Source organism: Pseudophryne corroboree, assembly GCF_028390025.1.
Source record: "Pseudophryne corroboree isolate aPseCor3 chromosome 3 unlocalized genomic scaffold, aPseCor3.hap2 SUPER_3_unloc_32, whole genome shotgun sequence".
Classification (NCBI taxonomy): domain Eukaryota; kingdom Metazoa; phylum Chordata; class Amphibia; order Anura; family Myobatrachidae; genus Pseudophryne; species Pseudophryne corroboree.
This window is the reverse complement of record NW_026967522.1, coordinates 718544-742759: the sequence shown is the minus strand read 5'-3', so window position 1 is coordinate 742759 and position 24216 is coordinate 718544. Positions and strand designations below refer to the sequence as shown.

The window sequence follows — 24216 nt, the reverse complement described above, 5'->3', positions numbered from 1 at the left end:
ACTGCCACCGCCCTGCCTCCCTCCACAAATTCCACCACCCTGCCTCCCTCCACTAATGCCATTCGCCCTGTCTCCCCCCACTACTGCTACCTACCCTGTCTTTCCCCACTACTGCCACCGCCCTGTCTCCCCCACACTACTGTTACCCACCCTGTCTCCCCCCACTACTGCTACCCACCCTGTCTCCCCCCCACTACTGCTACCCACCGTCTCCCCCCACACTACTGCCACCGCCTTGTCTTCCCCACTACTGCTAACCGCCATCTCCCCCCACACTATTGCCACCGCCCTGCCTCCCTCCACTAATGCCATTCGCCCTGCCTCCCTCCACTAATGTCATTCGCCCTGCCTCCCCCCCACTACTGCCACTCACCCTGTCTCCGGCCACTACTGCCACCCACTCTGTCTCCTTCCACCGCCCTGTCTCCGCTCACTACTGCCACCCGCCCTGTCTCCTTTCCACTACTACCACCACCTTGTCTCCCCCTCTGACACCTTAACTCTGCTTGAGGACAAGATTCTCACACAGACACTGCCTCCTGCAGTCCCCACTACTGCCAGCCACCCTGAGTACCCCCTCAGCTCTGCTTGGGGATAATATTACCCAGACAGTGCCACCCACCCTGTCTCCCCTCTGACATCTAAGCACTGCTTGGGGTTTCTTGGTATTGCTGGTAACAGTCCATCTGCAGATGGAAGCACGTAGGACAGTAAGGAGTCAGAAGTTGCTTCTGGTACCTTGGACCCTGGTCATGTAGTGCTGGGAGAGTCAGTAAGATTATGTAATAGTCACCATCTTACAGGCAGCTGGTGGAGGGAACAGAGAATGGGTGTTATGTGGCGTCTGGTTGGTAGGAAAAGCTGAGCTGTAGCCCTGCCGTTTATTGGTGAGCTTTTATCATAAGGACCTGTTTCACCAGGACTGCGTCACAGCCAACTGGCATCACCCACACCTGGAGCTCAGCTAGACAACCATTTAGGATTGGTACTGGGTTCTCAGTACCTGGAGCAAAAGACAGGTCATCTGTATAGCAGTGGTAGATGAGGACATGACATCTGATTTTTTCACCCAGTGGTAACATGTATATTGCAAAAAGCATAGGAGATAGGATAAGAACCTTGAAGAACAACACATGGCAATGATGAGAATACTCCAGAAGATTAAATGGTTCCTCACCTGAGTGATGTCTATTGTGTGCAACAAGAGCGGATTTATTTCTCAGAATATAGAAATGGCCTCTCACCTGTGACTTCTCTGATATGTAACAAGTTGTGATTTCTGTGTAAAACATTTCCCGCACTGAGAGCAAGAAAATGGCTTCTCACCTGTGTGACTTCTCTCATGGTTTCTAAGATCTGAATTGTGTGCAGAACATTTCCCACACTCAGAACATGGAAATATATTCTCATCTGTGTGAGTTCTCTGATGTCTAACAAGATGTAATTTCAGTGTAAAACTTTTCCCACACTCAGAGCAAGAAAATGGCTTCTCACCTGTGTGACTTCTCTGATGTCTAGCAAGTGGTGATTTCTGGGAAAAACATTTTCCACACTCAGAACAAGAAAATGGCTTCTCACCTGTATGACTTCTGTGATGTATAACAAGATGTGATTTATTTAAACAATGTTTCCCACACTCAGAGCAAGAAAATGGCTTCTCACCTGTGTGACTTCTCTGATGTTGAACAAGATTTGATTTCTGGGAAAAACATTTCCCACACTCAGAGCAAGAAAACGGCTTCTCACCTGTGTGACTTCTCTGATGTTGAACAAGATTTGATTTCTGGGAAAAACATTTCCCACACTCAGAGCAAGAAAATGGCTTCTCACCTGTGTGACTTCTCTGATGTATAACAAGATGCGATTTCCGTGCAAAACATTTCCCACACTCAGAACATGTCAGTGGCATCTCACCAGTGTGACTTCTCTGATGTATAACAAGATGTGATTTGTATGTAAAACATTTCCCACACTCAGAACATGGAAATGGCCTCTCACATGCCTTAGCTGGCTGATGGGTAATAAGCTTTGTGTTCTGTGTAAAACATTTGGCATCTATAGAACAGGGAAACTCTGTATCTACTCTCAGAGCTGTAACAGATGCACCAATATCAGAGTGATCAGGAGAACATTTCCCAGGATCAGGGGGATCAGCTGATAGAGCTGGATGTATAATTGGGGTAATGGGGTTATCTCCTGGAGAATCCTGTCTACTGTCATTATCTTTTATGTCACAATCCGGGGATAACATTAGATGTCCTTCTGAGATATTCCTGCTTGTGTGTCCATCTGCTGGAAATAAAATACATAATGGAAATGTGACATTTTATGTAACAATATTAATCTTGTAAACAATAGGAGAAGACGACTCTCTGAGACACTTAATTGTAAATGTGTGTGTATAATAAAACATAACTTTTAATGAAGGCTTTATAATATTGTGTCTCAGACTATCATTGTGTCCACCCTCCTGAGAACACTCACAATAACAAAAGACTTAGATATCTCTCTCTTGTACTGGTAACTAACTATGAGGTATAAATGGAGATGTAGTCACTCGCCAAGTCCTATGTCAGCACCAATGTAAAACAATGGATGGGGAACATATCGTTTGAATTGGAGATTCTAGATGAACAATAACATCAGTCATATGAGCTGATGGATCAGAGAAATGTCTTCTAACGTTACTCCTGGAAGCATTGGTAAGGTAGCATTCCTTTATGTGTGTGCTCATACGCTGGTAAGCCTATACATGTGTTACTCACCCTTATATAAGGTATATTGCTACAGCAGAGTAGGTGTGGAACAAGGTACTTTACATGCAATAGACCATATGATACACTGCAATCATCATCATCATCATCATCTGCTAGGTTATAATCCACTGTTACACCCCTATCATCAGTGTTTTACCTCTATTCTCTCAATAGTAATAAGGATGATGTGTGTACGGTAAGTATGATACAGAGAATTACATATCAGGATCTATACAGCTGCCGCCATACTTCTGCTTCTCATACGTGTGCTACTGGCAGCAGTGAACATCTGAGTGAGAGTGCAGGGAAGACAGCAGAGTCTGATGAGAAAGAGATTGGATCTGCCTTTGCAGGGATGTACCACACCTGTCACCCCTGTTAGTATATAAAATAATAAATAATAGGGGTGTGGTCCATCCAGACGTGCTTTCTGGAGCTCTCCTCACTAAGTGGCTATTTATCTACCCTACCTGATAGCTCTCAGCCGCTGCTGGGACCAAGACCCAATCTATTAAGTCACCCCACTCCTACTGCCCTAAAGCCACTGGCTACACTTACTCCGGGCAGCGTTTACTGCCGCAGCCTAGCAATGCTGCTGAAGCCACAGGCTGTATTCTGGACATCTGACTTGGAGGTGCTTTTGGCTGCAGGGGTGGGATGGTTAGGGTTAGGCTGTGGGTAGGTAGGGGGTTAGAGTTAGGCATCCCCAGAGAGGGATATGGTTAGGCTGCTAGGGTGGGGGGGCTAGGCTGTGGGGGAGGGGTTAGGCTTAGCACCACTGGGGAGGGTTAGGGACAGGTTGTGGGGGAGGGAGTGCTAGGTTTAGGCTGCAGGGAGAAGGGTTAGCACCACTGGGGAGGGTTAGGGACAGGCTGTTGGGGAGGGAGGATTAGGCTGCAGGTAGGGGGTGTTAGGCATCCCCAGGGGAGGGTTAGGCTGTGAGGGAGATAGGCTGCGGATAGGGGGGGTTAGGCACCCCCCGGGGAGGGTTATGCTATGGGGGAGGGAGGGTTCGGTTGTGGGGGAGGGAGAGTTAGGGTTAGGCTTCAGGGAGAAGGGTTAGCACCGCTGGGTAGGGATAGGAACAGGCTGTGGGGGAGGAATGGTTAGGCAGCGTGTAGGGGGGGTTAGGCATCCCCCAGGGAGGGTTAGGCTGTGGGGGAGGGAGGGTTAGACCAGAGAGTGTTGTGAGGAGACTGGTCAGATCTCTGGGCTGGTAACACACAGTGACATGATGTGAAGGAGAGAGCAGGAGTATAATAGGGGTTGAAGGCTCCTAATGTATGAGATACACCAGAGAGTGTGGGGAGGAGAATGATCAGATCTCAGGGCTGGTAACACAGTGACATGATGTGAGGGGTAGAGCAGGAGTATAATAGGGGCTGATGGCTCCTGATGTATGATACACCAGAGAGTGTGGGGAGGAGACTGGTCAGATCTCTGGGCTGGTAACACACAGTGACATGATGTGAGGAGAGCAGGAGTATAATAGGGGCTGATGTCTCCTGATGTATGAGATACACCAGAGAGTGTGGGGAGGAGACTGGTCAGATCTCTGGGCTGGTAACACACAGTGACATGATGTGAGGGGGAGAGCAGGAGTATAATAGGGGCTGATGGCTCCTGATGTATGAGATACACCAGAGAGTGTGGGGAGGAGACTGGTCAGATCTCTGGGCTGGTAACACACAGTGACATGATGTGAGGGTGAGAGCAGGAGTATAATAGAGGTGATGGCTCCTGACTCCATACTGGGAAAAAACAAATTCCTCATTAATTTGTACTGACAGAGGAGGGTGTAGGATAAGAGATTGCTGTAGTCACTGAGGAAGGAGAATATGTGACTCTCTTCTATAATAAGTGTTTATTACTCACCTGTGCTGATATCTGTAGGGATCTCCTCCTCCTTACACTGCTGATCACCCCTCACATACGTCTCTTCTTCTCCCTCTGTATCTTCTGTCTCTATATCAGTCACATATGTCTCTTCTACGCCCTCTATATCTTCTGCCTTTATATCAGTCACATACGTCTCTTCTTCTCCCTCTATATCTTCTGCCTTTATATCAGTCACATACGTCTCTTCTTCTCCTTCTATATCTTCTGCCTTTATATCAGTCACATACGTCTCTTCTTCTCCTTCTATATCTTCCGCCTTTATATCAGTCACATATGTCTCTTCTTCTCCCTTTATATCTTCTGCCTTTATATCAGTCATATACGTCTCTTCTTCTCCCTCTGTATCTTCTGCCTTTATATCAGTCACATACGTCTCTTCTTCTCCCTCTATATCTTCTGCCTTTATATCAGTCACATACGTCTCTTCTTCTCCTTCTATATCTTCTGCCTTTATATCAGTCACATACGTCTCTTCTTCTCCCTCTGTATCTTTGATTTTAATATTATTTAATTGGGCTTCACCCTATGTAAACAAGACAAATATAATGACACACAGCTCCTCTACACAAATATAGTGACAGTCACTTTGGTTTATTGGGGAGACCCTATAGCCCACCTACCTGATCCTCCTGTGGGATCCTGTGATTCTCCTCTGTACAGTCCTGGGTATACAGAGGACGGGGACATCTCTCTGGGGTATCTCTGTTACTGGGCCCATCTGTAGGAGACACACAGTGACTGAGTACAGTGTATATATGTGATTATCAGATGATGTGTGTATATAGGGGGCCCCCATACCTGTTCTCCCCTGTACAATACATGACAGTCTCCTCTTACCCAGTGATGTGAGGGGCCGGTGATTCTCCATCATCACGTCCTTATACAGACCCCTGTGTTCCTCTATATACTCCCCCTCCTGCATGGAGACATAGACAGTGACATCCTGACACCTTATAGACACCTGACACACACAGTGATACAGTCATCACCCAGACACATCCCCTGGTGTTACTGTATAATGTCCCATTCCCAGCAGTCACCTCTCCAGTCATCACCCAGACACGTCCTCTGGTGTTACTGTATAATGCCCCATTCCCAGCAGTCACCTCTCCAGTCCTCACCCAGACACATCCCCTGGTGTTACTGTATAATGTCCCATTCCCAGCAGTCACCTCTCCAGTCATCACCCAGACACATCCCCTGGTGTTACTGTATAATGTCCCATTTCCAGCAGCCACCTCTCCAATCATCACCCAGACACATCCACTGGTGTTACTGTATAATGTCCCATTCCCGGCAGTCACCTCTCCAGTCATCACCCAGACACGTCCACTGGTGTTACTGTATAATGTCTCATTCCCAGCAGTCACCCCTCCAGTCATCACCCAGACACATCCCCTGGTTTTACTGTATAATGTCCCATTCCCAGCAGTCACCTCTCCAGTCATCACCCCGACACATCCCCTGGTGTTACTGTATAAAGTCCCATTCCCAGCAGTCACCTCTCCAGTCATCACCCAGACACATCCCCTGGTGTTACTGTATAATGTCCCATTCCCAGCAGTCACCTCTCCAGTCATCACCAAGACACATCCCCTAGTGTTACTGTATAATGCCCCATTCCCAGCAGTCACCTCTCCAGTCATCACCCAGACACATTCCCTGGTGTTACTGTATAATGCCCCATTCCCAGCAGTGACCTATCCAGTCATCACCCAGACACATCCCCCGGTGTTACTGTATAATGTCCCATTCCCAGCAGTCACCTCTCCAGTCATCACCAAGACACATCCCCTGGTGTTACTGTATAATGTCCCATTCCCAGCAGTCACCTCTCCAGTCATCACCAAGACACATCCCCCAGTGTTACTGTATAATGCCCCATTCCCAGCAGTCACCTCTCCAGTCATCACCCAGACACATTCCCTGGTGTTACTGTATAATGCCCCATTCCCAGCAGTCACCTATCCAGTCATCACCCAGACACATCCCCCGGTGTTACTGTATAATGTTCCATTCCCAGCAGTCACCTCTCCAGTCATCATCCAGACACTTCCTCTGGTGTTACTGTATAATGCCCCATTCCCAGCAATCACCTCTCCAATCATTACCCAGACACGTCCCCTGGTGTTACTGTATAATGTCCCATTCCCAGCAGTCACCTCTCCAGACATCACCCAGATACATTCCCTGGTGTTACTGTATAATGTCCCATTCCCAGCAGTCACCTCTCCAGACATCACCCAGACACGTTCCCCGGTGTTACTGTATAATGTCCCATTCCCAGCAGTCACCTCTCCAGTCATCACCCAGATACATCCCCTGGTGTTAGTGTATAATGTCCCATTCCCAGCAGTCACCTCTACAGTCATCACCCAGACACATCCCCTGGTGTTACTATATAATGTCCCATTCCCAGCCGTCACCTCTCCAGTCATCACCCAGACACATCCCCTGGTGTTACTGTATAATGTCCCATTCCCAGCAGTCATGTCTCCAGTCATCACCCAGACACATCCCCTGGTGTTACTGTATAATGTCCCATTCCCAGCAGTCACCTCTCCAGTCATCACCCAGACACATCCCCTGGTGTTACTGTATAATGTCCCATTCCCAGCAGTCACCTCTCCAGTCATCACCCAGACACATCCCCTGGTGTTACTGTATAATGTCCCATTCCCAGCAGTCACCTCTCCAGACATCACCCAGACACATCCCCTGGTGTTACTGTATAATGCCCCATTCCCAGCAGTCATCTCTCCAGTCATCACCCAGACACATCCCCTGGTGTTACTGTATAATGTCCCATTCCCAGCAGTCACCTCTCCAGTCATCGCCCAGACACATCCCCTGGTGTTACTGTATAATGTCCCATTCCCAGCAGTCACCTCTCCAGTCATCACCCGGACACGTCCCCTGGTGTTACTGTATAATGCCCCATTCCCAGAAGTCACCTCTCTAGTCAGCAGCTGAATGATCTTGGTGGTGAGTTCCAGGATCTTTTGGTCATTGGGTCTCTCATGTATTAGTGAGTCAGGTGGAGGCACTGGGATGGGGTTCTGGGTTCTACTCAGACCTCCTGACACACAGGGATGGCTGTTGAGTATCTCACACTCATTGGATGTCTTCTTCACTACTGTGTAATCCTGAGTAATGGAGGAGACATCAAATATCAATATATACACTCCCAGACCCCCCCCCCCTCGCCTCCCCAGGTATGTCCCTTTATTATTACTATAGATATAAGTGACTTCACAGTGATGCTTCTAAATCATCTCACCTCCCCAGTCATGTCCCTGTATTATTTCTATAGATATGAGTGACGTCACTATGAAGCTCCAAAATCCCTTCACCTCCCCAGTCATGTCCCTGTATTATGACTATAGATATTAGTGACGTCACTGTAATGCTCTCGGATACCCTCACCTTCTCAGTCATGTCCCTGTATTACTACTATAGATAAAAGCAATGTCACTGCATAGCTCCCAGATCCGCTAACCTCCCCAGTCATGGCCCTGTATTATTACTATAGATATGTGATGTCACATTGACGCTCCCAGATCCCCTCACCTCCCCAGTCATGTCCCTGTATTATTACTATTGATATAAGTGATGTCACTATGACACTCACAGATTCCCTCACCACCCCAGTCATATCCCTGTATTATTACTATAGATAAAAGTGACATTACAGTGACGCTCCCAGATCCCCTCACCCCACCAAGTCACATCTCTGTATTATTGCTACAGATATAAGTGAGGTCATTGTGACTCTCCCAGATCCCCTCACCTCCCCAGTCATGTCATTGTATTATTACTATAGATATGTGACTTCACAGTGACGCTTCCAGATCCCCTCACCTCCCCAGTCACATCTCTGTATTATTACTATAGATATAAGTGACGTCACTGTGAAACTCCCAGATTCCCTCACCTCCCCAGTCATCTCCCTGTATTATTACTATAGATATAAGTGACATCACTGTGCCACACCCAGATCACCTTACCTCCCCAGTCATGTCCTTGTATTATTACTATAGATATGTGACATCATTGCGCCTCTCCCAGATCCCCTCACCTACCCAGTCATGTCCCTGTATTATTACTAAAGATATGTGACTTCACAGTGACGCTCCCAGATCCCCTCACCTCCCCAGTTATGTTCTCGTATTATTACAATAGATATAATTGATGTCACAGTGACAATCCCAGATCCCCTCAACTCCCCAGTCATGTCCCTGTATTATTACTATAGATATAAGTGATGTCACAGTGACTCTCCCAGATCCCCTCACCTCCCCAGTCATGTCCCTGTATTACTAAAAATAAGTGATGTTAGTTATGCTACTATACTCCCTCACCTCCCCATTAATGTCCCTGTATTATTACTATAGATATAAGTGACTTCACAGTGACGTTTCTAAATCATCTCACCTCCCCAGTCATGTCCCTGTATTATTTCTATAGATATGAGTGACGTCACTATGAAGCTCCAAAATCCCTTCACCTCCCCAGTCATGTCCCTGTATTATGACTATGGATATTAGTGACGTCACTGTAATGCTCTCGGATCCCCTTCTCAGTCATGTCCCTGTATTACTAATATAGATAAAAGTCATGTCACTGTATAGCTCCCAGATCTGCTAACCTCCCCAGTCATGTCCCTGTATTATTGCTATTGATATAAGTGATGTCACTGTGACACTCACAAATTCCCTCACCTCCCGTCATATCCCTGTATTATAACTATAGATAAAAGTGACATTACTGTGACACTCACAGATCCCCTCACCCCTCCCAGTCACATCTCTGTATTATTGCTACAGATATAAGTGAGGTCATTGTGACGCTCCAAGATCTCACCTCCCCAGTCATGTCCCTGTATTATTACTATAGATATGAGTGACATCACTGTGATGCTCCCAGATCCCCTCACCTCCCCAGTCACATCTCTGTATTATTACAATAGATATAAGTGACATCACTGTGCCACTCCCAGGTCACCTTACCTCCCCAGTCATGTCCTTGTATTATTACTATAGATATGTGACTTCATAGTGACGCTCCCAGATCCTCTCACCTCCCCAGTCATGTTCTTGTATTATTACAATAGATATAAGTGATGTCACAGTGACAATCCCAGATCCCCTCAACTCCCCAGTCATGTCCCTGTATTATTACTATAGATGTGAGTCACTATGACACTCCCAGATCCCCTCACCCTCCCCAGTCATGTCCCTGTATTATTACTATAGATATGTTAGGTCACTGTGACACTCCCAGATTCCCTCACCTCCCAAGTCACGTCCCTCTATTATGACTACAGATATTAGTGATGTCACTGTGACGCTCCCAGATCCCCTCACCTCCCCAGTCATGTCCCAGTATTATTACCATAGATAAAAGTGATGTCACTGTAGTGCTCCCAGAACCCCTCACCTCCCCAGCCATGTCCCTGTATTAGTACGATAGATATGTGATGTCACAGTGACGCTCCCAGATCTCCTCACCTTCCCAGTCATGTCCCTGTATTATTACTATTGATATAAGTGATGTCACTGTGACACTCACAGATTCCCTCACCACCCCAGTCATATCCCTGTATTATTACTATAGATAAAAGTGACATTACTGTGACGCTCCCAGATCCCCTCACCCCACCAAGTCACATCTCTGTATTATTGCTACAGATATAAGTGAGGTCATTGTGACTCTCCCAGATCCCCTCACCTCCCGTCATGTCATTGTATTATCACTATAGATATGTGACTTCACAGTGACGCTTCCAGATCCCCTCACCTCCCCAGTCATGTCCCTGTATTACTATAGATATGAGTGACATCACTGTGACGATCCCAGATCCCCTCACCTCCCCAGTCACATCTCTGTATTATTACTATAGATATAAGTGACGTCACTGTGAAACTCCCAGATTCCCTCACCTCCCGTCATCTCCCTGTATTATTACTATAGATATAAGTGACATCACTGTGCCACACCCAGATCACCTTACCTCCCCAGTCATGTCCTTGTATTATTACTATAGATATGTGACATCATTGCGCCTCTCCCAGATCCCCTCACCTCCCCAGTCATGTCCCTGTATTATTACTATAGATATGAGTGACATCACTGTGAAGCTCCCAGATCCCCTCACCTCCCCAGTCACATCTCTGTATTATTACAATAGATATAAGTGACATCACTGTGCCACTCCCAGGTCACCTTACCTCCCCAGTCATGTCCTTGTATTATTACTATAGATAAGTGACATCATTGCGCCTCTCCCAGATCCCCTCACCTCCCCAGTCATGTCCCTGTATTATTACTAAAGATATGTGACATCACAGTGACGCTCCCAGATCCCCTCACCTCCCCAGTTATGTTCTCGTATTATTACAATAGATATAATTGATGTCACATTGACAATCCCAGATCCCCTCAACTCCCCAGTCATGTCCCTGTATTATTACTATAGATGTGAGTCACAGTGATGCTCCCAGATCCCCCTCACCTCCCCAGTCATGTCCCTGTATTATTACTATAGATATAAGTGATGTCACAGTGACTCTCCCAGATCCCCTCACCTCCCCAGTCATGTCCCTGTATTACTAAAAATAAGTGATGTTAGTTATGCTACTATACTCCCTCACCTCCCCATTAATGTCACTGTATTATTACTATAGATATAAGTGACTTCACAGTGGCGCTTCTAAATCATCTCACCTCCCTAGTCATGTCCCTGTATTATTTCTATAGATATGAGTGACGTCACTATGAAGCTCCAAAATCCCTTCACCTCCCCAGTCATGTCCCTGTATTATGACTATGGATATTAGTGACGTCACTGTAATGCTCTCGGATCCCCTTCTCAGTCATGTCCCTGTATTACTAATATAGATAAAAGTCATGTCACTGTATAGCTCCCAGATCTGCTAACCTCCGCAGTCATGTCCCTGTATTATTGCTATTGATATAAGTGATGTCACTGTGACACTCACAAATTCCCTCACCTCCCGTCATATCCCTGTATTATAACTATAGATAAAAGTGACATTACTGTGACACTCACAGATCCCCTCACCCCTCCCAGTCACATCTCTAAATTATTGCTACAGATATAAGTGATGTCATTGTGACGCTCCAAGATCTCACCTCCCCAGTCATGTCCCTGTATTATTACTATAGATATGAGTGACGTCACTGTGATGCTCCCAGATCCCCTCACCTCCCCAGTCACATCTCTGTATTATTACAATAGATATAAGTGACATCACTGTGCCACTCCCAGGTCACCTTACCTCCCCAGTCATGTCCTTGTATTATTACTATAGATATGTGACTTCATTGCGCCTCTCCCAGATCCCCTCACCTCCCCAGTCATGTCCCTGTATTATTACTATAGATATGTGACTTCATAGTGACGCTCCCAGATCCTCTCACCTCCCCAGTCATGTTCTCGTATTATTACAATAGATATAAGTGATGTTACAGTGACAATCCCAGATCCCCTCAACTCCCCAGTCATGTCCCTGTATTATTACTATAGATGTGAGTCACTATGACACTCCCAGATCCCCTCACCCTCCCCAGTCATGTCCCTGTATTATTACTATAGATATAAGTTAGGTCACTGTGACACTCCCAGATTCCCTCACCTCCCAAGTCACGTCCCTCTATTATGACTACAGATATTAGTGATGTCTCTGTGACGCTCCCAGATCCCCTCACCTCCCCAGTCATGTCCCAGTATTATTACCATAGATAAAAGTGATGTCACTGTAGTGCTCCCAGAACCCCTCACCTCCCCAGTCATGTCCCTGTATTAGTACGATAGATATGTGATGCCACAGTGACGCTCCCAGATCTCACCTTCCCAGTCATGTCCCTGTATTATTACTCTAGATATAAGTGATGTCACTGTGACACTCCCAGATACCCTCACTTCCCCAGCCATGTCCCTGAATTATTACTATAGATAAAAGTGACATCACTGTGATGCTCCCAGATCCACCCACCTCCCTAGCCACGTCCCTGAATTATTACTATAAATATGCTATTTCAAAGTGACGCTCCCAGATCCCTTCACCTCCCCAGTCATGTCCCTGTATTATTACTATAGATATAAGTTACATCACAGTGACGCTTCCAGATCCCCTCACCTCCCCAGTCATGTTCTCATATTATTACAATAGATATAAATGATGTCACAGTGACAATCCCAGATACCCTCAACTCCCCAGTCATGTCCCTGTATTATTACTATAGATGTGAGTCACTGTGACACTCCCAAATCCCCTCACCCTCCCCAGTCATGTCCCTGTATTATTACTAAAAATAAGTGATGTTATAGTTACGCTACCATATTCCCTCACCTCCCCATTAATGTCCCTGTATTATTACTATAGATATAAGTTAGGTCACTGTGAAGCTCCCAGATTTCCTCACCTCCCAAGTCACGTCCCTCTATTATGACTACAGATATTAGTGATGTCACTGTGACACTCCCAGAACCCTTCACCTCCCCAGTCATTTCCCTGTATTAGTACGATAGATATGTGATGTCACAGTGACGCTCCCAGATCTCCTCACCTTCCTAGTCATGTCCCTGTATTATTGCTTTAGATATAAGTGATGTCACAGTGACACTCCCGGATACCCTCACCTCCCCAGTCATGTCCATGAATTATTACTATAGATAAAAGTGACATCACTGTGATGCTCCCAGATCCCCTCACCTCCCTAGTCACATCCCTGAATTATTACTATAAATATGCTATGTCAAAGTGACGCTCCCAGATCCCCTCACCTCCCCAGTCATGTCCCTGTATTATTACTATAGAGATAAGTTACATCACAGTGACGCTTCCAGATCCCCTCACCTCCCCAGTCATGTCCCTGTATCATCACTATAGATATATATGTGACATCACAGTGACACTTCCATATCCCCTCACCTCTCCAGTCATGTTTCTGTATTATTACTATAGATATAAGTTGTTACTGTGAAGCTCCCAGATCCCCTCACCTCCCGTCATGTCCCTGTATTATTACTATAGATATAAGCGATGTCACTGTGATGCTGTCAGATTACCTCACCTCCCCAGTAATATACCTGTATTATTACTATACATACAAGTGATGTCACAGTGAGGCTCCCAGATCCCCTCACCTCCCCAGTCAGGTCGCTGTATTATTACTATAGATATATGATGTTACTGTGACACTCCCAGATCCCCTTACCTCCCCAGTCATGTCCCTGTATTATTTTTATAGATATAAGTGATGTCACTGTGACGCTCCCAGATCACCTCAACTCCCCAGTCATGTCCCTGTATTATTACTAAAAATAAGTGATGTCACAGTTACGCTACCATATTCCCTCACCTCCCCATTCATGTCCCTGTATTATTACTACAGATATAAGTGATGTCAGTGTGACACTCCCAGATCCACTCACCTCCCCAGTCATGTCCCTATAGTATTATTATTATTATTTTCTATTACGTCCTTGAGGATGTTGGGGACACCAAAAGAACCATGGGATATAGACGGATCCACAGGAGACATGGGCGCTTTAAGACTTTCAAAGGGGCGCGACCTGGCTCCTCCCTCTATATCCCTCCCCAGACTCAGTTTAGAAAATGTGCCCTGCGAGATGGAGGCACTCGGGGGAGCTCTTAGAGTTTCTCTGAAAAGACTTAATGTTAGGTTTTTTATTTTGGGGAGATCTGCTGGCTACAGACTCCCTGCTTTGTGGGAAAGAGGGGAGAGCAGTCTAGACCCACTTCTAATGAGTTTCAGGGCTCTGCTGCTGCTGACAGGATGCCTTCAGCTACTGAGGGGAGATGAACGCCAGGCTCTCCTGGATGCTCCCTCCCACATCTTGCCGTCCCCCCTCTTCAAGCCAGAAGACAGGTGAGTATGTGAGGAAAAGACATCTTCTCTTCAACAAAGACGGCATATAGAGGTATCGCGCAGCATGATTTGCTCAGTGCACGCCAGGCTCCCGGACTGTACACACCGCTGGGTGCAGAGCGCTGGGGGGGGGGGCACTCTGGGGAGCAAAAAATACCTCAAAAATAAGGCTGGCATATCTGTACAGTGCCCTGGCACTGCCTGCAAACCCCCACCAGGATAAACATGTAAAAATAAGCAGGAAGAAGCGCTCCATGTCGGGGGCGGGGCTTCTTCCTCCAGGCTCACTCGACGCCATTTCCTCCTCCAAACAGCAGCGCTGGTCCTTCCTCACAGCAGACAAGAACCAGGGGCTATAAAAATGAGGGGGGGGCAGATTATTTCTATACAGATATATAGCGCTGCAGCTCTGAGACACTTGAGGGTGTTTTCAGACCTGCACTTTAACGCTGGGGTGTGAGCTGGCTCCTTTCCTTTTGTTCCCTCACAGGCTTTCTTTTGGGTGCTGGTAGGGAGACAACATGTCTGAGGCAGAACTTTCCTCTCAGGGGGATAATTTATTGGGGACACCAAATGTTTTGGGGGTCCTGTCGGCACCGCCGATGGCTGATTGGTTAACTGCTTTAAATGCTAATGTTACACTGTTAAATCAAAAGTTTACTGAATCTGACTCTCAACTGCAGATTTGGAAGAGATCAGTAGATGACGCTTTATTACAAGGGTCACTGAAACGTAGTGTTGACCAATTAGATGACACAGATACCGACACGGACTCTGATACCGGTGCCGATTATGCCGATTCTAGATTAGATCCTAAATTGGCTAAGAGTATTCAATATATGATTGTGGCTGTCAAAGACATATTACGTATTGACGAGGACCCCTTTACACCAGAAACGAGGGTCCTTATTTACAAAGAAAAGAGACGCTCGGTTTCTTTTCCTCCTTGTTTTGAACTAAATGACCTTTTTGATGGCATTTGGAATACACCAGATAAGAAATTTCTCATTCCTAATAGGACCAAGGTGGCGTACCCCTTTCCCGCAGCGTTTAGGGATAAGTGGGAAACACCACCCACAGTAGACAAAGCCCTAGCACGCTTGTCAAAACAGGTAGCCTTCCCTGCGGCTCAGTCGACGACTCTTAAGGAGCCGGCTGATCGTAAGCAGGAGGCTACTTTAAAAGCTATATTTACTACCACTGGGACGCAGCTTAGACCGCTTATTGCGTCAGCGTGGGTTAGTTGCGCCATTAAAAAATTGGCTGAAAGTTTATCTGCTGATTTGGATAATCTGGATAGAGATAGCATCCTAGTGATGCTTGGTTATATCAGGGACGCGGCTGCGTACTTGAAAGAGGCTGCAAGAGACGCTGGCCTCCTGGGTGCTAAGGATAATGCTATGTCGATTGCGCCTAGGCGTGCACTATGGACTCATCAATGGAATGCTGACGCGGATTCCAAGAAAAATAGGGAGTCCCTTCCCTTTAAGGGTGGGGAACTGTTTGGTGACGGCCTTACTGATTTAGTATCAGCGGCCACTGCGGGTAAGTCTACTTATTTACCTAATGCTCCTGGGCAACAGAAGAAACCGCACTATCAAATGCAATCCTTTCGGCCCAACAAATATAGAAAAGGCCGAGGTAACTTCTTCCTCGCTACCAGAGGTAGAGGAAGGAGCAAGAGAACTCCCGCTTCCTCGAGTTCACAAGAACAGAAGTCCTCCCCGGCTTCCGCCAAATCTACCGCATGACGCCGGGTCTCCCCTACAGGAGACCGCACTGGTGGGGGCACGTCTAAGGCTTTTCAGTCAGGTTTGGGTTCGCTCGGACCTGGACCCTTGGGTGTTACAAATTGTAACCCAAGGGTACAAACTGGAATTTCAAGACGTTCCCCCCAACCGTCGTTTTGTCAAATCACCCTTACCAGTTTCGCTTCCAGACAGAGCTCTAGTCTGTGGAGCAATACAAAAATTATGTCAAAATCAGGTTGTGATCCCGGTCCCCCGGGAGCAACAAGGGGAAGGTTTTTATTCAAGCCTATTTGTAGTGCCAAAGCCGGATGGCTCGGTACGACCAATCCTCAACCTAAAATCTCTAAAAAAATTCCTGAAGAAATTCAAATTCAAGATGGAGTCTCTCCGAGCGGTGATCTCCAGACCGGAGGAGGGGGAATTCATGGTGTCTTTGGACATAAAGGATGCCTACCATCATGTTCCCATTTATCCCCCTCATCAGAGTTATCTCAGGTGTGCAATCCAGGATACTCATTACCAATTTCAGACGTTGCCGTTTGGCCTGGCCACGGCTCCGAGGATTTTCACAAAAGTCATGGTAGAAATGATGGTTCTCCTCAGAAAAAGAGGAGTTACAATTATCCCGTACTTGGACGATCTCCTGATAAAGGTGAGGGCCAAGGAAAAACTGGTACAGGACATTACACTGTCTCTGTCGCTTCTACAACAGCACGGCTGGCTCTTGAACCTGCCGAAATCACAATTAGTTCCAACAACCCGGTTGGCATTTTTGGGTATGTTTTTGGACACGGTCCAGGTGAGAGTGTTCCTCCCTCCGGAGAAAGCACTGGAAATTCAGAGTTTGGTAAAACTCATTCTGAAACCACCAACAGTCTCCATTCATCAATGCATTCGGTTGCTAGGAAAAATGGTGGTGGCATACGAGGCCCTCCAATTCGGGAGGTTCCATGCCAGAGTATTTCAGTGGGACCTGTTAGACAAATGGTCTGGATCCCACCTCCATATGCACCGGAGGAGAGTTCTATCCCTCAACACCAGGATCTCACTCCTGTGGTGGCTCCTCAGCTCTCACCTCTTAGAAGGATGCAGATTTGGGATCCAAGACTGGATCCTAGTGACCACGGATGCAAGTCTCCGAGGTTGGGGAGAAGTCACACAAGGGGTGACCTTCCAAGGAAGATGGTCAAGTTAGGAAACTCTTCTTCACATAAACGTGCTGGAGTTGAGGGCCATTTACAACGGCCTTCTACAAGCGAAGCATCTTCTTCGAAACTGGCAGAATTGAGAACTCAGCAACAATTTCTGCCAAAGGTGGTTTCCTCTTTTCATATTAACCAACTGGCACTTTGGCTGAGGAAAAGTCTCTGGATGTCGTAAGATCTTTGAAAATTTACGTTGCCAGAACAGCTCCAGTTAGAAAAACAGAGTCTCTGTTTGTGCTATATGCTCCCAATAAACTTGGGTATCCTGCTTCCAAGCAGACTATTGCCCGCTGGATATGTCACACGATTCAGCAGGCTCATTCCACGGCAAGTTTGTCGTTACCTAAATCTGTAAAAGCCCATTCCACTAGAAAGGTGGGCTCGTCCTGGGCGGCTGCCCGGGGTGTCTCGGCATTACAACTTTGCCGAGCAGCTACTTGGTCGGGGTCAAACATGTTTGCTAAGTTTTACAAGTTTGATACCTTGGTCGATGAAGTCCTAAAGTTTGGTCAATCGGTGCTGCAGAGTTGTCCGCACTCTCCCGCCCGTTATAGAGCTTTGGTATGATCCCATGGTTCTTTTGGTGTCCCCAACATCCTCAAGGACGTAATAAAAAATGGGATTTTAATACCTACCGGTAAATCCTTTTCTATAAGTCTATAGAGGATGTCGGGCGCCCGTCCCAGTGCGTACTGTATCTGCAGTTTAGTTCTGGTTACACACATACTGTGTTATAGTTTATTCAGCTTGTTGCTGAATTTTGTTCATGTCCATTGAAATGTGTTCAGTTGAATGCCATGTTATTCGGCATGTTTATGGCGTGAGCTGGTATGATGCTCACCTTGTTTGTTAAGTAATTTCCTCAAAATGTCCATTTCTCCGGGCACAGTTCCAAACTGAGTCTGGGGAGGGATATAGAGGGAGGACCCAGGTCACGCCCCTTTAAAAGTCTTAAAGTGCCCATGTCTCCTGCGGATCCGTCTATATCCCACGTTTCTTTTGGTGTCCCCAACATCCTCTACGGACTTATAGAAAAGGATTTACCGGTAGGTATTAAAATCCTGTTATTATAGATATAAGTGAAGTCACTGTGATGCTCCCAGACCCCCTCACCTCCCCAGACATGTCCCTGAATTATTACTATAGATAAAAGTGACATCACTGTGACGCTCCCAGATCCCCACACCTCCCCAGTCATGTCCCTGAATTATTATTAGATATATGTGACATCACAGTGACGCTTCCATATCCACTCACCTCCCCAGTCATGTCCCCTTATTAATATAGATATAAGTTAGGTTACTGTGACGCTCCCAGATTCCATCATTCCTCGGTCACATCCCTGTATTATTACTATAGATATAAGTTAGGTCACTGTGACGCTCCCAGATTCCCTCACCTCCCATGTCATATCCCTCTATTATGACTATAGATATTAGTGATGTCACTGTGACGCTCCCAGATCCCCTCACCTCCCCAATCATGTCCCGGTATTATTACTAGAGATATATGTGATGTCACTGTGACACTTCCAGATCCCCTCATCCTCCCCAAGTCATATACCTGTATTATTACTATAGATATAAGTGATGTCACTGTGATGCTCCCAGATTCCCTCACCTCCCCAGTAATATACCTGTATTATTACTATAGATATAAGTGATGTCACAGTGAGGCTGCCAAATCCCCTCACCTCCCAAGTCAGGTCCCTGTATTATTATTATAGATATAAGTGATGTTACTGTGACACTCCCAGATCCCTTCACCTCCCCAGTCATGTCCCTGTATTAGTACGATAGATATGTGATGTCACTGTGACGCTCCCAGATCACCTCACCTCCCCAGTCATGTCCCTGTATTATTACTATAGATATAAGTGATGTCTCTGTGATGCTCCCAGATCCCCTCTCCTCCCCAGTCATGTCCCTGTATTATTACTATATATAAGTGACGTCACTGTGCCTCTCCTAGATCCCCTCACATCCCCAGTCATGTCCTTGTATTGCTATAGATATTAGTGATGTCACTGTGACACTCCCAGATCCCCTCACCTCTCCAGTCATCTACGTATTATTAATATAGATATAAGTGATGTCACAGTGATGCTCCCAGATCCTCTCACCTACCCAGTCATGTCCCGGTATTATTACTAGAAATATAAGGTCACAGTGATGCTCCCAGATCCTCTCACCTCCCCAGTCATGTCCCTGTATTATTACTATAGATATAAGTGATGTCCCTGTGACACTCCCAGATCCCCTCACCTCCCCAGTCATGTCCCTGTATTATTACTATAGATATAAGTGATGTAACTGCGACGCTCCCAGATCCTCTCACCTCCCCAGTCATGTCCCTGTATTATTACTATAGATATAAGTGATGTCACTGTGACACTCCCAGATCCTCTCACCTCCCCAGGCATGTCCCTGTATTATTACTATAGATATGAGTTAATTGTGATGCTCCCAGATCCACTCACCTCCCCAGTCATGTCCCTGTATTATTACTACAGATATAAGTAATGTCACTGTGACACTCCCAGATCCTCTCACCTCCCCAGTCATGTCCCTGTATTATTACTATAGATATAAGTGGTGTCACTGTGACGCTCCCAGATCCTCTCACCTCCCCAGTCATGTCCCTGTATTATAACTATCGATATGAGTTCACTGTGATGCTCCCAGATCCACTCACCTCCCCAGTCATGTCCCTGTATTATTACTACAGATATAAGTAATGTCACTGTGACACTCCCAGATCCTCTCACCTCCCCAGTCATGTCCCTGTATTATTACTATAGATATGAGTTCACTGTGACGCTTCCAGATCCACTCACCTCCCCAGTCAGCAGGTAAATGATCTCCAGGGTGATATTTATTATCTTCTCAGTCCTGTGACTCCTGTCTTTGTCCATCCTTGGTGAATCAGAGAGAATACAGAACGTGTGATCTGTAATAAAGACTCCGTTCCCCACAGCTGGAGTTCCTTGGAATAAATATAATACATAAAACATATTGTACATGTAACATAGTAAATATGGAATAGAGTGGTCATTAAGTCTCCTATTTCCCCACAGCCATAGAGTTATGGTCAGTGTCTCTGAGGTTCCTGTGACCCAGCCCCATAAGGCTGTACTGCATAGTGGGCCTGATCTAGATTGTAGCGCTATTGTGGGTGGAGTCACAATGAGCTGATATTCAGTACACTGAGAAGGGACAGGGTCTCCTGGAAAAGCGTCAGGAGCCAGGCAGGGGAAGGTTGCAGGAGAAATGCAGGGGAAAGGTGGCAGGAGACAGGCAAGGGAATGGCGGCAGGAGACAGGCAAGGGGTGGAAGGAATACATTGGGGATAAACCCCTGGTGTCCCCCAGCACACCGAGCTGTACCTGTACCAAGACATGAAAGACTATATATATATATACATATAATAGAAATCCAGAGGTCTTAGTTACATACAGTTTGCAAACGTATGACAAGCCACCAGGCCCCGACAAGGCTCCTCTGATGCTGGTGGTCCCTAACTCTAGGTCTGGGCCTGGGGTGCAGGACCCCACAAACCGGCAAAGGTCAGCTACCCCAGAGCAGCACAACGCGAGAAGGTAAAGTGTTAGTATGTGTTAATAAAAGGAAAACAAAATCTATATACAAAAATTAATATACTAGTGAGAGTGTAATTAAAAGACCAGAAGGATTAATAAATGTGTTAAGGGGGTGCTAAATAAGATCTCGCAGTGTGCTACCCCAGAGCAGCCCAGCCCCACCAATCCAGGGGGAACCGCACCCCAGACCCAAACTGTATGTAACTAAGACCTCTGGATTTCTATTATATGTATATATATAGTCTTTCATGTCTTGGTACAGGTACAGCTCGGTGTGCTCGGGGACACCAGGGGTTTATCCCCAATGTATTTCTAGCCAGACTACCCCCTCCCTTTCATGCACCTGAATTGTACTTCCTAATTGATTTGAGCAACTTACATTTTGTTCTGTTAGTATAAGGGGTGGCAGGAGACAGACAGGGAAAGGCGGCAGGAGACAGGCAGGGGAAAGGCGTCAGGAGCCAGGCAGGGGAAAGGCGTCAGGAGCCAGGCAGGGGAAAGGCGTCAGGAGACAGGCAGGGGAAAGGCGGCTGGAGACAGGCAGGGGGAAGGTGGCTGGAGACAGGCAAGGGGGCGGCAGGGTGGGGGTGGCAGTAAACTGGCATGAGGCTGTAGGGTAGGTGGCGGCAGGAGACAGGCAGGGGAAAGGCGACAGGAGACAGGCAGGGGAAAGGCGGCAGGAGACAGACAGGGGAAAGGCAGCAGGAGACAGGCAGGGGAAAGGCGGCAGGAGACAGGCAGGGGAAAGACAGACGGAGACAGGCAGGGGAACGACAGACGGAGACAGGCAGGGGAAAGGCGGCAGAAGACAGACAGGGGAAAGGTGGCAGGAGACAGGCAGGGGAAAGGCGGCAAGAGACAGACAGGGGAAAGGCGGCAGGAGACAGGCAGGGGAAAGGCGGCCAGAGACGGGCAGGGGAAAGGCAGCCGGAGACAGGCAGGGGAAAGGCAGTCGGAGACCGACAGGGAAAGGCGGCAGGAGACAGGCAGGGGAAAGGCGGCAGGAGACAGGCAGGGGAAAGGCGGCAAGAGACAAACAAGGAAAGGCGGCAGGAGACAGGCAGGGGAAAGGCAGCAGGAGACAGGCAGGGGAAAGGCGGCAAGAGACAGACAATGTAAAGGCGGCAGGAGCCAGGCAGGGGGAAGGCGGCAGGAGACAGGCAGGGGAAAGCGGCAGGAGACAGGCAGGGGAAAGCGGCAGGAGACAGGCAGGGGAAAGGCGGCAGGAGACAGACAGGGGAAAGGCGGCCGGAGACAGGCAGGGAAAAGGCGGCCGGAGACAGGCAGGGAAAAGGCGGCAAGAGACAGACAGGGGAAAGGCGGCAGGAGACAGGCAGGGGAAAGGCGGCAGGAGACAGGAAGGGGAAAGGCAGCCGGAGACAGACAAGGAAAGGCGGCAGAAGACAGACAGGTGAAATGCGGCAAGAGACAGGAAGGGGAAAGGCGGCAAGAGACAGGAAGGGGAAAGGCAGCAGGAGACAGGCAGGGGAAAGGCAGCCGGAGACAGGCAGGGGAAAGGCAGCCGGAGACCGACATGGAAAGGCGGCAGGAGACAGGCAGGGGAAAGGCGGCAAGAGACAGGCAGGGGAAAGGCGGCAAGAGACAGGAAGGGGAAAGGCAGCAGGAGACAGGCAGGGGAAAGGCGGCAAGAGACAGACAATGTAAAGGCGGCAGGAGACAGGCAGGGGAAAGGCAGCAGGAGACAGGCAGGGGAAAGGCGGCAGGAGACAGGCAGGGGAAAGGCGGCAGGAGACAGGCAGGGGAAAGGCAGCAAGACACAGATAGGGGAAAGGCGGCAGGAGACAGGCAGGGGAAAGGCAGCAGGAGACAGGCAGGGGAAAGGCGGCAAGAGACAGACAGGGGAAAGGCGGCAGGAGACAGGCAGGGAAAGGCGGCAGGGGAAAGGCAGCAGGAGACAGGCAGGGGAAAGGCGGCAGGAGACAGGCAGGGGAAAGGCGGCAGGAGACAGGCAGGGGAAAGGTGGCAGGAGACAGGACAGGTGAAAGGCAGCAGGAGACAGGATAGGGGAAAGGCAGCTGGAGACAGGCAGGGGAAAGGCAGCTGGAGACAGGCAGGGGAAAGGCGGCAGGAGACAGGCAGGGGAAAGGTGGCAGGAGACAGGCAGGGGAAAGGCGAAGACAGGCAGGGGAAAGGCAGCAGGAGACAGGCAGGGGAAAGGCGGCAGGAGACAGGCAGGGGAAAGGTGGCAGGAGACAGGACAGGTGAAAGGCAGCAGGAGACAGGATAGGGGAAAGGCAGCTGGAGACAGGTAGGGGAAAGGCAGCTGGAGACAGACAGGGAAAGGCAGCCGGAGACAGACAGGGGAAAGGCGGCTGAAGACAGGCAGGGGAGCAGCTGCATGGAGTAACATGAGATGGGGCTCAGACGGGGTCACCAGCAGCAGCCACGAGCGTTATAGCCTGCCTGCAGGCTATAACCCGGCCCTCCCATACCAGAGACTCCTGCCATGCTAGACCCGCAGCCCCCTGCCTCCTACCCACACCCTCTGCAGCCTAGGAAGGATGAGCTGCTGGGAGCCCCCTGAGGCGGATGAGCGAGGAAGCCCCCTGGAGGAGTAAGTGCCACTCTCTCTGTGCCTGCTTCTAGATGCTGCCCTCCCCTACTTGCTGCATGGGTGCAGATGTTGGCAGCGCACACAGCATGAAAACACAAGGTCTGTTGGCGCTGGGCAGGTCTGTGATGGAATACACCTTAGGATTAGCAGCCACCTGGAGAGGGGTAGCCGGCCTCCTCAAACAGAGACAAATGTGGGGATACCAGGTAGGCGCTCTATCCAAATGATGCAGCCAAAACAATAATTAAAACACTGTTAATTACACACAAGAAAATAAAAACAATATAAACCATAATATAGACCAAAACATATACTAATGGGTGTTACGCTGAGGTGTATGATATCTCAGGTATAAATGATAATGAGTATAAATAAAGGTATCAGTCTCTTCTGATACTGGCATTATATAATACAGCCCGGTGTCTCTACAGCAGATGGCCGTCGTTATACGTGTGGCGCTCTCCTAGCGGGAATGTCACATGTTACACCATTATAGTGACGTGACTGCTGGGGG

General features: G+C 47.9%; 1 protein-coding gene across 1 annotated transcript; it reads right to left on the bottom strand.

Moving 5' to 3' along the window:
- Positions 1-285: 285 nt before the first annotated feature.
- On the bottom strand, positions 286-23596 carry LOC134984042 (oocyte zinc finger protein XlCOF6.1-like). Its single transcript, XM_063949683.1, has 4 exons — positions 23581-23596; positions 20366-20514; positions 16498-16525; positions 286-2289 (listed from the first exon to the last, which is right to left on the bottom strand). The coding sequence occupies exons 1-4, from the start codon at positions 23594-23596 to the stop codon at positions 1241-1243; spliced, it is 1242 nt and encodes a 413-aa protein (XP_063805753.1). The 3' UTR covers positions 286-1240.
- Between the last annotated feature and the right edge of the window lie 620 nt (positions 23597-24216).